The following is a 13,793-nucleotide window of genomic DNA, read 5'->3' as shown; positions in this document are numbered from 1 at the left end:
AATACTTTTCCAAAAAAGAAAAATGAAGGAATAACTAGAACATGTAGAAATGAAAAAATGAACACGGTAAGTGAAAAGAAAGAAGTATATTTTTTAATCGGTTGAAGTTTGACTTCAACATATGATTTTTTATTTTTATTTTTAAATATACAATTTTTTGGTTATAAAACAACACATACAAACTACTAGTTAAACTAAAAAGAATTCAAAATTCAAGTAAACAAACTCAAAACATAATCAAACAAATGTGTGACAATAAACTTGTGACTCTAAGATCATGGATTCAAACTCCAACATATTATATTGGCTGGGAGTTTCCAAATTGCTATAATTTTAACTGAATAATGATTGTCACCTAAAAAAACACTATCTGTCCAATTAAAAACAAATATTTATTTTATCACAAAATTTAAGAGATAATAGTTTAATTGTAATAAATGATTAATAATAATGTAAACACAAATTTGCCTTTGTATTTTGGTATAAAAATAATTATTCGATGATAAAATTAATTTACTTACATAAAAAGTAAAATACTTCTACAATAATTATTTTATAATTAAAACAGCCAAAATATATATATATATACAATATATAATAAGTGGACGACGAAAATAAAAAATACAAACCCATTTCAAATTGGTGCATATGTGAAACATGAACTAATAAGCGCATTTTTGTCTTTTTTATTATGAACCCATTTAATATATTTACAACTTTCAATATATTATACAAATATTCTTACTTTTATATCACATAATTTAATAAGCGCATTTTTGTCTTTTTTATTATGAACTAATATAATACTAATATTAAAAAATCTACGTGAGGCGAAGGTAGTAATAATTTTTTACTTTTATAAATTATATAATAAGATATAATTAAGAATTCATATATTAAATTTAAAATTTTCAATAATAAAAACAATAAATTTTGTGAGTTTTTTATCCTTATTTTACTATTTCAAACATTTTTTCACTCTAAAGAACATCAAATTAAACCACTATTATTTATTTGTTATATTATACTAAAATTTGATGTTCCATTCAAACAGTGAAAATACTTCATCTGTCCTAAACACAGTGTGCAACATATAAGTTTAGCACAAAAATTTAGATGAATAGTACTCCCTCCGTCTATTTACAAGGGTTACATTTACGTTTAAAAAATAATAGTATTTTAATTACAATAATGAGCAGTTAGTAAGATATTTAATGAAATATAAACTTTATAATTGGAGTCCCAAACTAAAAACATATAAACTTTGTAAGCGAACATAAGGAATATTAAATAGAACAATTTTGAAATAATTTGAAAAGAAAAATATATATTTATTTATTTTTATTTGAGTGATACGATAGAATAAAATGAAGTATACATTTATATATATATAAAAATATAATTAATTATTTCTAAATTTAAAAGTATTGTGGAACAAATAAAAAAAAAAATTTGCATAGTATTTGAGACGGATCGAAGGAGTATAATATTAATTTAAACAGATTTAGGCCGAAACTCGTCCCAATTGCCAGCCATACATATTAACTCACATTTTGTTTTTCTATTTTTTGTAGTTACATTATGTCCAATGCATATTTCTCACACTTAGGGAAACCAACAAAGCAAGAACAAGTTAAATACTCCACATAATAGCTTCAACTCCATCAGAGAGAGAAAAAAAAAGAAAAAGAAAAAAAGAAGTTCATAAACATGTATGCATGCATACAAGCCCAGACACAAGATAAGAAGATACCATATAATAAATCTGAATCACTTCAACTCTATCTCCTCGGTTCGGACAAATCCAATAGAAAACATCGTCACTCACGTTTGGTGATTAATTCTTTTAAGAACCCCGCATAGGTTCAATCCGAATCGGCCTATAAATCAAATCCAGATGTTACAATACAACCAAAGCAGTAGCAGAAAGAAGACAGAAAAGCAGAGTCTTCTCGATCATCAACCATATATATATCATTGATGCAGAGATGGCACAACAATCACTAGATTCACGTCACGACTAAGGCATCATCACTACTTACAGTTTGAGAAGGCACCTCTCTCTGGCTTTTGCACCTGCAAGAACAAAAACTGAAACTTATCAAACAGATTACTTATATATCTTAATTCATATCAAACTGAAAAAATCCGACGTCATTCTACTCTGGTAAAGCTGGTAGAGTCCCAGTTATTCAATTGAAAAAACCGATTGTGAGATTCAAATACAGACACATCTTGAAAAATCTCTTAAATAAACTCTCTCCAAAAATTACTATGTATATTTGAGATATTAGTCTAATATTTAAAGTTTATTTTCATACTTGGTTCGACTTATTCTAAGCCGAAATAAAAGTTTTTTGAAATCTTTTTTTATTTTGAAAAGCATAGCCTTGTGACAACTAAAAAATCACTGCAATCAACTTAATCATCACATACTCACCTGTTACACTGCTCTCGAGAGGCATAATTGTGATTGTTGCAGTTCGAGCACATCCAGTCCCCACTGCGCCATTGCTTTGCTCTGCAAGACACCATTTGTGGTGAATCTTAATGCAAATAAACTGTAACACAACAAGACAAACACAGGCATACATCTTCCACGGTAAATCTTCAAACAAATTATCTTTAAGATGCCTGTATTGGATCCACATGCGTGTTTACATAATATTTAGAAGCAAGCTTTTAAGAGATCAAAACTTTGATGTGTCACTATATACTAGACTTAAAAATTATAAATTTATTTGTTTCTACTGAATATTATGAAGTTAGGCTACATCAACTACTTCTAAAATATGAGTAATGTGCTTGGTGGAAAACACTTTTACCCTTTCCCAACGAGTGCAGGAGTTGCAGGAATATGCGGCACATGAAGGTTAACTTGCATATTTGGATGGCCAGCTGGGTTTCCGCTCGGAAGGGTAGAGTACATACCATTTAATTGATTACCGCTGGGGCTTGGGAGTGACCCAAGCCCAGTAAATAATTGCTGCAGACCATACGCCTGAGATTTAATCAGATGTAAGTTTAACAAAAGCATAAAATAACAAATATTATAGGAGAAAACAGAGAATGGAGATCCCATATTATCTAATCAGATGTTTACTCTGAAATATCCCTTACTTGTCCTGCATTTAATCTCTTATTATTCCAGTTATGGACCAATTCTTCCGAGGCGAGGCGTTTTGTTCCAAGAGCTTCAATAAAAGGATGATGGAAGTGTCATTGTTTTTTTATCAGGACATACTTCAAAAAGATTTTTATATATATAACAGAAGGTTGAGAACATATAAATGGTGGAATGATAAAAACACTGTTGAATGCAGTTAGGTGGTTCAAATTCAATTAATGGTATTTAAACTATAGTTTATTACTCTCTTGCAACTTCAGTTCACAAATTTCACAACTTTTAAAATATAAAAAAGTTGTTATCCATGTGAAAAAAAAAAAAAAAAAGAAAGAAAGAAGAAGAAACCGGAACACTGGATTAATTTAAATTGCCCATTCCACTGTCACTAAGTCTTATCCATTTTACAAAATAGAGAACCAATAAAAAAACCTTAATAAATCAAGTTTCAATTACAGATTCTTCATGGTTCTGGTTCAAACTGAAAAGCCAACCCAAAACCGAAAAACGAACGATTCGAATAGGCATTTTGTAGTTATTCGGGCAAGTCTATTACCATGTCATAGGCAAAGATGTTCCGAGGACACCTCAAAACTTTCAAGTCTATCGCAGTAGAACACTGCAACGATTAAGTTTTTATAAAAAACAAAGTTCACTAATAGCGAGGGTGTACCCCTCCTTCTCCATGCCCATCATAGCCACCAAGCACAAAGCCCAACATGACACTCTTTCATCTATAGCATATCCCGAAGATAATTGGTAATACAGAGATATGATAATAAAGATGCCAGAAAATTCCTGTTTTAACCACCCTCTAAGCCAGCCAGGTTATTGCCACATTTAATAAGCATTCAACAAAATATTAAGCCAGGCTTCAGACATCAACTTCCACAAACAATTATGTTTATGAACAGATACAACAAAATACACATACCTGTAACTGCTGGGGCAATGAGAGATGAGAGTGTCGATAACGGTTTAGGAGCATTGCACTTCTTGCACTACAAAATCACGAGAAGAAAGAGAAATAATTTCATAGCATCATGTGACTAGCATATAGTTATATAGGTTCATCAGCAAATTTCTTATTTACTTGAACTAGTGCAACCAATTAGAAGTATTGGAAAATTGATGAAGTGAAATGCCATAATTTGTACACAAAATTGAAGAAGGCAGCAGAGCTGGAGTAATTAAACTCTCATTAATATGGTTATTTCCTGAATGCCAGAGCCTGAGAATTGTTGATGCAGAAACTGACAAGTTTAACTATAACAATATTCTTCATGTCGCAAACTCTAAATGATAAAGTTGAATGCAAACATTCCATAATCCCGACTCAGACAATTGTTATAAGAAAAAAAATTGCTGGACAGTCATCAATCTTAGGAGTTAGGGCCAGTTATTTTTATCATCTCTTAATTCTTCACTCTAAAATGGACAAACCATCAATTGCAAGCAAACAACATACTCTGAATTAATTAGAGAGAAGACTAAGTATACCTGTGCACGTGAAGAATAATTGTGGAATCCACAATTACACATCCAATCACCAGCTCGCCAGCCATTACCATTAGTAACTGTAGGAAGTTGACTTGTTTGGCCAGCATATGGGATTCCAGTTATGTTATTACCTCCCAGGGGCCAAGTAGATGCTGGCTGAAAACCCTGGGGATCACTAGAGCGATTTCCATATTGACCAGTCCCTCCAAGGGGCCAACCAGAGCTCAAAGGCATTGATGGTTGTAGAGATTCAACATTCAACATCTGTTCCATGCCTCCTTGAGCCCTGGGAAAATAAGTAGGATGAGTAGGGAGAGATGCTCCAGGGATTGCAACAGCTGGCATTGCTGCTATCTCCTTAGGTTGCCCACACTTTTTGCACTTTTCTCTTGATGCATAATTGTTGTTAGTGCAACCTATTGATCCATTGACACACGCACCAACCCACAATCCAGCCACGAAGAAGATATATGCGAAGAATACGCACGCCGACCCGCCATCCAATACCAAAAACATATACAGAAAATATAAAACAACTCAACCTAATTGAAACCAAGTTGCTTAATTATGACAAATTTAAAAACACATCAATAAGGACATAAATCATGTTTAAAGACATCAAGAAAAGGGGAACAATTATCTAATTATCACAAACTACTTCTCTTTATAAAACTGCAAACATAAGGGGCAAAAAAGAATTAATCCAAGACTTATGAAAACTAGATGATTGTGTGTACCCATCTTCTGAAGATAGGAAAAGCCAATTCCACATCCCATGATTACTCTAAAATTTCAATTGTAGAGTTATTGGTGAAACTGCAGAACTCAACTCCGTTTTCAAGTATGAAATTACATGATGTCAAATATTACTTCCAATTCTTCAATCTTAAACACTACTTACCAGAACTTTTACAGTCAGGTTGTTCTAAGCATCTAAGACTGAGTGGTGGGGCGGAGAGGAGGGGAGGGGAAGCATCTGTACTGGTATATTAGGTAAAAAAAAATTGAATAAATTTTTCCACAAAAGATTGGCCTCGTATTATATTATACTTATCAAAGTTACTACAAATAGATAGATTGAAGAAACTTTTGTCAAATTTTAACACTATTTACACTATAAACAAAATCTTTAAATATAATGAAATCTAATCAATAGCATAACTATAGAACTATTCCAAATTTTCATATTTTAATTTGAGCTGTTAACCACACTATAGCATATTGAGCCTGGTTATAAACAGCATAATTCTTTAAATAACCCAACTTATTACCAAGCAAGAAAACTTTCTCAAACTTGAGAATAATCACAAGCTGCAAGTATTCTATAAACTTCTCGAAAAAGAAACACTAATAAGTACTTCTCCGTAATCCATTTCTAGATGCAAAAACACATAACCGAAGATATTCAGAATTTAAAGAACACGCTAACTCATGTCGAAGCAAGAATTTAAATTTATAAAAAAAGGAAGAGAAATAGTCATCGAAATTTCAGCCACGACCTTTATCAACCAAAAACCGTACAAAGAACAGAGCTCCTCAATCAATTGATACAATAATCAAAGAAACCTCAGCACAGTACAGAAAGCAAGAAAACGAGTGATTGAACAAAACAGCAAAGTACCGGTGCAGATCCAGTCGCCTATCCGGGGAAGCCACTTGGAATCGGCAGGGGTTTTGATGTCAACAAGAAGGCGAGGCTGCTTACAGCGGTTGCAAAAGGATCTGAATGCGTAGTTCCTGTTGCGACATCCCCCGCACTCCCAGTCACCTTCTTTTCCTCCGGCGCCGCCGCCGACCATTTTCTCCGATTTCCAACCAATTTGGGAATATCAGTTTTACTTTTCAGCGTTTGGGGATACTGAAGCGCAGCCAAAAACCCCTCTTCGGTAGCTGACTATTTAAAATTATTTGCAATTTGATCCAATATTTTTCTTATTTCATGAAATTATAATTTGGCCCACAAAAGTATCCCTCCAGTTGCTTTTTCAATCGTCACCTTGTAGTCCCAGCCCGGCCCGGCGAAAAGGCCCAATCATTTCTAATAAGCCCAATCATTCTAAAATACAATAATCATAATAATAATAATAATACTTTCTCTGTCCCATGTATTATGGGCTTATTGCTGTACATACGAGAATTCATGTAAAATATAATTAGTAAGTAATTAAGTGTATTAGTAAAAATAATTATCGTATAATAAAAATAATTGCGGATTAAGATTAAGATAACTAAATAGTTTAATTAAAATTAAAAAAATTATAAAATTTAAAATGAGATTAAAGTGTATAATTATATTTCAAAAAAAGGAATTGAAAAATTACATGGGACGAACCAAAATAAAAAATAGGAACAAATTATGTGAAACGGAGAGAGTAATTCATTACGTCTTTCCGGATTAATGGATGAAAATGTATATTCTATTTAAAAAGTAAGAAAGTTACAAAAGATAATTAAGGTATTTATGAAAAAGTGTGTAATGACATTTCATATTATTTAATTTTATATAGAGATATGTTAAAGTAACTTTTGTTATTTTTATAATTACGTTCTCGTTATAATGAAATTTATTACCTTTATTAATAAAAATATTTATCATGAGCATATTATATATTTTAAAAATATTTTACCTTTCATAAAAATAATAAAAATTAATTATTTAATAAATTATTATCCAAAATTTGAAATTTAAAACTTTTAAAAAATTAGATTTAGAATAATTTATCTGTACAAATATAATACATATAATTTGAAATCCAATATTTACCTACAATTGTTTCAATCATTATTTTTTTAAAGAAAAAATATATATAATTTCAATAATATTATTTTCATATTATTTCAAAGAACTAGAAATAGAATATTATCACAATTTATATAGATTAATATCCTAGAATTTAATATAATACTATTATATGATAAATATTATTTATATATTATTAGACAAAAAAATATATAAAATAAATAATTATTATGAATTTTAAACAATTACAAAAATAATGAATTGAAGGTGATATAATAGTATTAAACTATCTAATTTGAGTGTTGGAAGTGAATATAAGAGAGAAAAAATAAATAAAATAAAGATTAGAGTGTCGTTTAGTATATATTTTTATTTTTTAAAATTTTACTTATAATTATATTCCCTTTTAAATTTGGAAACTTTAGAAGGAAAAGAAAGAATATATTTTTATTTTTTAAAATTTTACTTATAATTAAATTATACTATTAATTAATATTCAACTTCATATCTTTATTTAATAAGATCTTAGTAATTTATTGGCATGATTGTAATTTATTTAAAATATTGTGTTTGATAATCAATTGAAAATTTTGCCACTTTATATTTAAAACTTTCTAAAGTAAATTTGAGTATAAACACAACTAATCAGTTTATACTCAAAACTAGATAGTAGTGACCACTTGGCCAAGCTTTATCTTCCATCATCATAGCTTACTATGTGAATCAAGACACACACTATATAGATATTCCCTGTTACATTATTAACAAATTTCACTAAGAAATAATTATGTAGTTTTGCAAACTTGAATACAAATTTCCACTACTGTTAAATTAATTGTCTCCAGGATTTTCTCTAAGAGAAATATGAAAACATACACACTAAAATATCCTAAAATAATTCCGAATCTGCATGTGAATGATGAAATAATTGTTAGGACTAATGAGCACAATGAAGTGGCATTTGTTCAGTACCATGAATTGGAACTGTGTCAACAGCAAAATGTAACTTCTAGTGATTGGAATCAAAGACATAATAGCACTACAATGTTATTACACATAGATCCTCGAATGTTCGCAAACATCTAAACAAAAATAAGCTTATAAACACATTCATAGATGGCACATATTATAGCTTAAGAAGTATTACACACACACACACACACGGTGCTATCCTTTCGATGGAAAATGAGTCCCACAAATATGATATCTTGAAATATTGACAAAATAATGGAACATTATATGAGAAAGAAATTAAAATTCCAAAACTAGTAACTTTTGTTGCAAAATATTCTTTAAGTAGCTTTTGTTACCAAGGAATGGGTTTCCGGCTTTCCTCCATCTTATGTTCAGGCTACTGGTCTGGTCGTCTAATGGTGTCCCCAGGCAGAGCTGCGAAATGATACCATAGTGCCGTCAACACTACTCAAGGACGATATTTAATAATGTGCATCACCACCTTGCAAGAAACCACCATAGGCCAGTTAATGGCTTGTGGATTGATCCTACTCAGCCATGAAGCCATTGTAATATTCAAGCCAATACCGAAAAGATGAGAAATATTAAATCCAGTCTGTATGCAAGTTCATAAATAACTTTCATGGGGTTGGGGAGGGTACATGCATAGAAAGCACTTGATCAGTAGCTGGCTAAAGTATGGAAATAGCATTGATTTAAAATTTTGGGTTAAACATGATTCCACTTGCTTGGTACCTCCACTGGACTTGCTTGCCTATATTAGTTTACTCTTCTATCTTTACAAGAAATTACCATGGATATGATAAAAATGGAATATTTGGGTGCTTAGAACCATGAAATTTATGATCAGAGTTATCGTGGCAGTTTGACCATTCAAACTCTAAAATGTTTATGAAAAAATCTCGGTATTTTGGATCCCTTAATTGCAAGCATATAAGTTTTATTTCGTTCACAAAATTACTATGTCCAGAAAGTCATTAGAATAATGAAGAGAATGCAAACTCCAACAGTAGTGCTCTATGTCCAGATATCCCAAGTTTCAGATTCCTTATGACCACCAGAAAATAAAGTCCGAAACACATTGCTGGTCAGCAAGCTGCCAGAATCTAAAACCCATCTACATAGCAGATACAAATTGTTCTAGCATATAATCACTAAACAACTGCTCCATCACATTTTTCATGATTTATATATATATATATACTTTTGTGGCAGTTCAGAGTAGAGGTTGTTTCAATTAAATTTTTCGAAACCAAGCCAAAATATTATCTTGAACAGATAGCACCCATACTTCTCTTAGTAAAAATTTCAGGCGTAGGAGAAACATTCTAAATTTATACATGTTAGTTTAAAGTCGAAGAAACAAACAATTAGCTATGAACCTACAAATCACCATAACTACAATATCTAAGCCCTGAACATAATGAGTATATGTTGAAACAGAAAGCTGCAAACACCACAGAATAACATAACCTAGGCTGTTATCATGGCGCTTTGAGAAAATAGTGTTTCCATACCTGATATTTTGATACTCCAATAGGATGCTGTGACAATGCTGACATACATTGTGCTATATGTCCAACACGAGGAAGCAGCATACGAGAAGGATTTTCATCTAGAGCATGCCAAATTCCCAGCGCTTTCTCACATGAGAGACAGAGCAATTGCCAGAAGGTCAGATCTACTCAGCTGTTCCCGTGACTCGAGCAAAAGTTGAGGCATTCCATGATAATCTCTAGTATCTCTACACCCGAAAGAAACAGTCTACACCCATGCAGCCGCAGGAAAAAATGCTTTAGAGGGGCACCATCAAATCTTCCTACTTTCTTCCAACATATGCAGCTAATTTAGATAAGTCCGGAATCCAAAAGGACAACGCAGAAGAACCAGTGACAAACATTAAGCTTCCAGGAGCCCATTTTATTACAGGTGGTTCAGACTCAGTACTCATCCAACTGGCAACCTGACAAACAACAAAAATTATGGTAACATTCTACATGATAGAGCAATGCAAGTACAAAGTAGTTTTTCCAACAAAAAACACTTCCAATAACCAATATGAAAGATAACTTGTAATGCATAGGCATTGTGACAGATTATTCATAAACACAATTAATTAGTTCAAAAGCAACAACCGGAAATAATATCCAAATGATAAATGCACGAAAAATCAGCTCATCATACTTTATTGCCGCTACGTACGCTCCAAGCATAAACACTGCCATCCCCAGAACCTGCCAAGTTGCAGAAACCACAAATGTGAGAGCTACCTCTGGCAAAAATATAATAAGAACTTAGAAAAGGAGTTCTGAGAATATCCACTAAAGGTTAGATGCTCAACTCAATGGATGGAGAACCGAAAGAGATGTGGTGTAACAATTAATATAAACTTATTCTACTTAAATTTAGTATTAAAAACTATACAACGTACCCTCACGCACCACCAAATTGTCTGAAGCTTAACTCATAAAATTTCTTCTTAATGGTTTAGTGAACTCAAAACCTTAAAATCTCTTCTTTGATCTACGCGAATACCATATTCAATTATATCTTCAAAGTACACATGGAACAGTCATCGGAAGTTTTAAGGAGATTCCAACACACATGCAGCCTAACATTTTTAAAGCTTCTAATGCCATGGATGCAGCACCAGTTAGCTATTCTAGAAAGCAAATATGATTAACTAAATTAGACATAATATTTTGAACGTTGTAAGATTAATGGACCTGATATGACAAACATCCCCTCTGGACTGAAAGATGCCTCCAGTGTAGAGTTGCTTGAGACTGGCTTGACATTATATGTTGATAACTAAAAGAAATAAATAGTATAGTGAAAAATAGCTACACCCATTCAATGCAATTAACAATTGACATCAGAGATTGCGAATCACAGTATTGAGAACTCACAAGGGTGCCACGGAATGAGTCAAGAACATGAATATGCCCATTTGTTGTTGTCAGAAGCATAAGTCTTCCGTCATTGCTAAACTTCAGTACATTAGCTTCTGACGTATCTCCTCCAAGGGAAAATATGTCAAAAGGTCCCTTTAAGAATAAATAGGTCAGTAGCTACAAAATTTAATCGGACAACACTTATTCTATGCATTATGTAACACATAATCTGACCTTTTCATATTTGCGAGCATCAAACATTCTTATGTATCCTCCAAAGGCGATGGAAAAAACAAGTCCTTGATCATCATAAGCTGCAGCTGGTCTCCCTTGAACACGTAGAAGACCCTAAATTCAAGATCACAGTGAACACAGAGTATACTAAAGTAACTGAAAAAACATTAACGATGGTGTATAGCCTCTACCTGACATTTCTCTGCTCTTTGGTCCCAAAGCAGAACTGTACGGTCCAGAGAACCAGAAATAAAGCAATCTTTTCTAGAGCAGAGGCTAAGAGAAACAACCCTGTTCATACATTAATAATGTATCATTTGTTGCCACAACAGTTACCTCAAATTCAAAATATCCAAATATTCAAAATTCATGCCTGTCATGATGGCCCTTGAAATATCTCAAATATTTGTTATCATGCAACGACAGAAGCCGCAGGGATTCTGTTTTCACCAAAAGTTAAATCAATGATTGCAAAATATTACAAAGGTTAGAAAGATGGCTAATTTAAGTACCATCCCAGCCATTCTTCGAGGAATATATAACAGTTGTAGGATGAGAGGTAAAGCAAACTAGGTCCACCCCATACTTCTTACTGTTGATTGTTTTAAGGCATCTGAGGTAGAGAAATGAAAGTTAGATATGCTGGACGATATCATTAAAAAAAATAAACAGAAAAAGGATGAATGAAGTTGTCTAAATTTTGTAATAAACCATTACAAAACTGGAAGTGTGTAAACTTTTCGTTAGGTGAATAAACTTGATTATCAGTTTCTAGAAGATCAAATTCTTAAACAAAAAAATTACTCCATGCAATTAAAGATGAAGATTCCATTCGAAACTCAAAAAAAAAAGGGAGGAGGGGGGGGGGGACAAATGGAAATGTAAAATGAAAAGATCAGAATATGCCTAAAGATCACAATCTCAGGGATGCATGTTGTGATTTCTTCCATATTACTTTCAAAAAAAGCATTAGAAATTTTGAAAATAGTTATTAGATTGCTTCATGATATTTAATCGAAGAATATCTGTCATGTGATTGTGATGCAGTGTGATAGCAACGCATCTAGAGATTCAAGAAGAGAAAAAGAGTATTACGTTGCACTAGCAACATCATACAGGCGAATGGATTCATCATCACTAGCAGTAACCAGATAACTTGATGTCTTATGGAAATCCATTGAGCTGATTCTACCATTCTGCAAAGAAATAATTTAGAATGAAATAATATTCTCTTCCCTATCATCTTCTCTGAAACCTGTAATTAATTAATTTAAATTGCGAAGCACTAAAAGAAGATTTCACAGAAGTCGGCTTATATGCATGAAACCCCAATAGAAAAATGCAGATTAGTCACATTCATAAAATTCAACTGAGAAAAATAGCACTCAAATTTGGATTCTTTCAAAGCTTCTCCAATAAACCAAACATTTAGTTCCTATAGGGGCCAAGCAACCACCAATACTTCGAAAATAAACGACACTATCAAAACACTAGTTACTGAAATTTGGTGTGGATGATTCTCCTTCCGTTTCAGGAGAAAATTATCTACCACTACACAAGCCCCGACTAAATCAGTCACATGAATGCATCTTGAATAATAAGCACGTATACAAGTAAGAAAATATATAGAAATTAATAAAGAAATTCACAATTTCGTCACGGTTTTCCAGCAAATAGCAATAAGATCACAAAGATTTAAATTTAAAGAGATAAAAGAAAAATACATACATAATCGCGAAAGGCCATTCCAACTTCCATGCTTTGAAGAATTTCTTCAGTAAGTTCCAACGATACTTTGTCCTCTCTCTCCGGCTGACCACCTACATCCCGACCAGCAAACAATAACAGAAAACGGAATTACCCAAATCAGCGCTGCATCTCAAGCCTCGAGTCACATCATTAAAACCACAGCGACCGAACGAAACAAAACACTCCAACAGAGAAATTAAAGAGCAAAGCGAATGGAATACGACCCCAATAAGTCGTCCGTCAGTAAGCATTACCTGCCATTGGAGCTCCCCCGTTGATTTTCAACGACGATGGCTGCCGCGATCTCCATACGGTATATAAACGTAGATTTGTCCCAGACGAAGCCCAATGTTTGCTGGGTCACCGGCCCATATATTTTTAATTTAGGAAGTATTTACCCAACTAATTTTCTATATTTTTTAATATATATAATTTTTATATTTTACTCTGTCCCACCGAAATTGACCTTTAGAAACACCGTATTTAAAGTAAATTTAATATATATAATTAAAAAATTTAAAAATATGTTTAAATATTTAAAAATTATATAACAATTAAAAAATTTATGTAATATGAA

General features: G+C 32.3%; 2 protein-coding genes across 5 annotated transcripts; both read right to left on the bottom strand.

Moving 5' to 3' along the window:
- Nucleotides 1–1,516: 1,516 nt before the first annotated feature.
- Nucleotides 1,517–6,508, bottom strand: LOC127258396 (RNA-binding protein involved in heterochromatin assembly dri1). 2 transcript variants are annotated; one of them, XM_051285221.1, is made up of 8 exons: nucleotides 6,246–6,508; nucleotides 4,625–5,040; nucleotides 4,059–4,125; nucleotides 3,121–3,194; nucleotides 2,826–3,001; nucleotides 2,441–2,521; nucleotides 2,043–2,076; nucleotides 1,517–1,880 (listed from the first exon to the last, which is right to left on the bottom strand). In XM_051285221.1, exons 1-8 carry the CDS (start codon nucleotides 6,421–6,423, stop codon nucleotides 1,866–1,868), a joined length of 1,041 nt encoding a protein of 346 aa, XP_051141178.1. In that variant the 5' UTR covers nucleotides 6,424–6,508; the 3' UTR covers nucleotides 1,517–1,865. The 2 variants fall into 2 exon arrangements, with proteins under 2 accessions (XP_051141178.1, XP_051141177.1); XM_051285220.1 differs by lacking the exon at nucleotides 1,517–1,880 and having other exon boundaries at nucleotides 1,887–2,076.
- Nucleotides 6,509–8,447: 1,939 nt separating this feature from the next.
- LOC127258439 (protein ANTHESIS POMOTING FACTOR 1) lies at nucleotides 8,448–13,555 on the bottom strand. 3 transcript variants are annotated; one of them, XM_051285279.1, is made up of 12 exons: nucleotides 13,471–13,555; nucleotides 13,196–13,287; nucleotides 12,563–12,663; nucleotides 11,980–12,080; nucleotides 11,841–11,907; nucleotides 11,659–11,758; nucleotides 11,468–11,581; nucleotides 11,249–11,386; nucleotides 11,066–11,150; nucleotides 10,524–10,573; nucleotides 9,857–10,302; nucleotides 8,448–8,866 (listed from the first exon to the last, which is right to left on the bottom strand). In XM_051285279.1, the coding sequence occupies exons 1-11, from the start codon at nucleotides 13,475–13,477 to the stop codon at nucleotides 10,159–10,161; spliced, it is 999 nt and encodes a 332-aa protein (XP_051141236.1). In that variant the 5' UTR covers nucleotides 13,478–13,555; the 3' UTR covers nucleotides 8,448–8,866; nucleotides 9,857–10,158. The 3 variants fall into 3 exon arrangements, with proteins under 3 accessions (XP_051141236.1, XP_051141234.1, XP_051141235.1); XM_051285277.1 differs by having other exon boundaries at nucleotides 8,448–8,820; XM_051285278.1 differs by having other exon boundaries at nucleotides 8,448–8,753.
- Between the last annotated feature and the right edge of the window lie 238 nt (nucleotides 13,556–13,793).

This window comes from Andrographis paniculata, unplaced genomic scaffold (genome assembly GCF_009805555.1).
Source record: "Andrographis paniculata isolate CXL003 unplaced genomic scaffold, ASM980555v1 Contig59END, whole genome shotgun sequence".
Lineage (NCBI taxonomy): Eukaryota > Viridiplantae > Streptophyta > Magnoliopsida > Lamiales > Acanthaceae > Andrographis > Andrographis paniculata.
The sequence above is the reverse complement of the archived record's forward strand: the minus strand, read 5'-3'. Positions and strand labels throughout refer to the sequence as shown.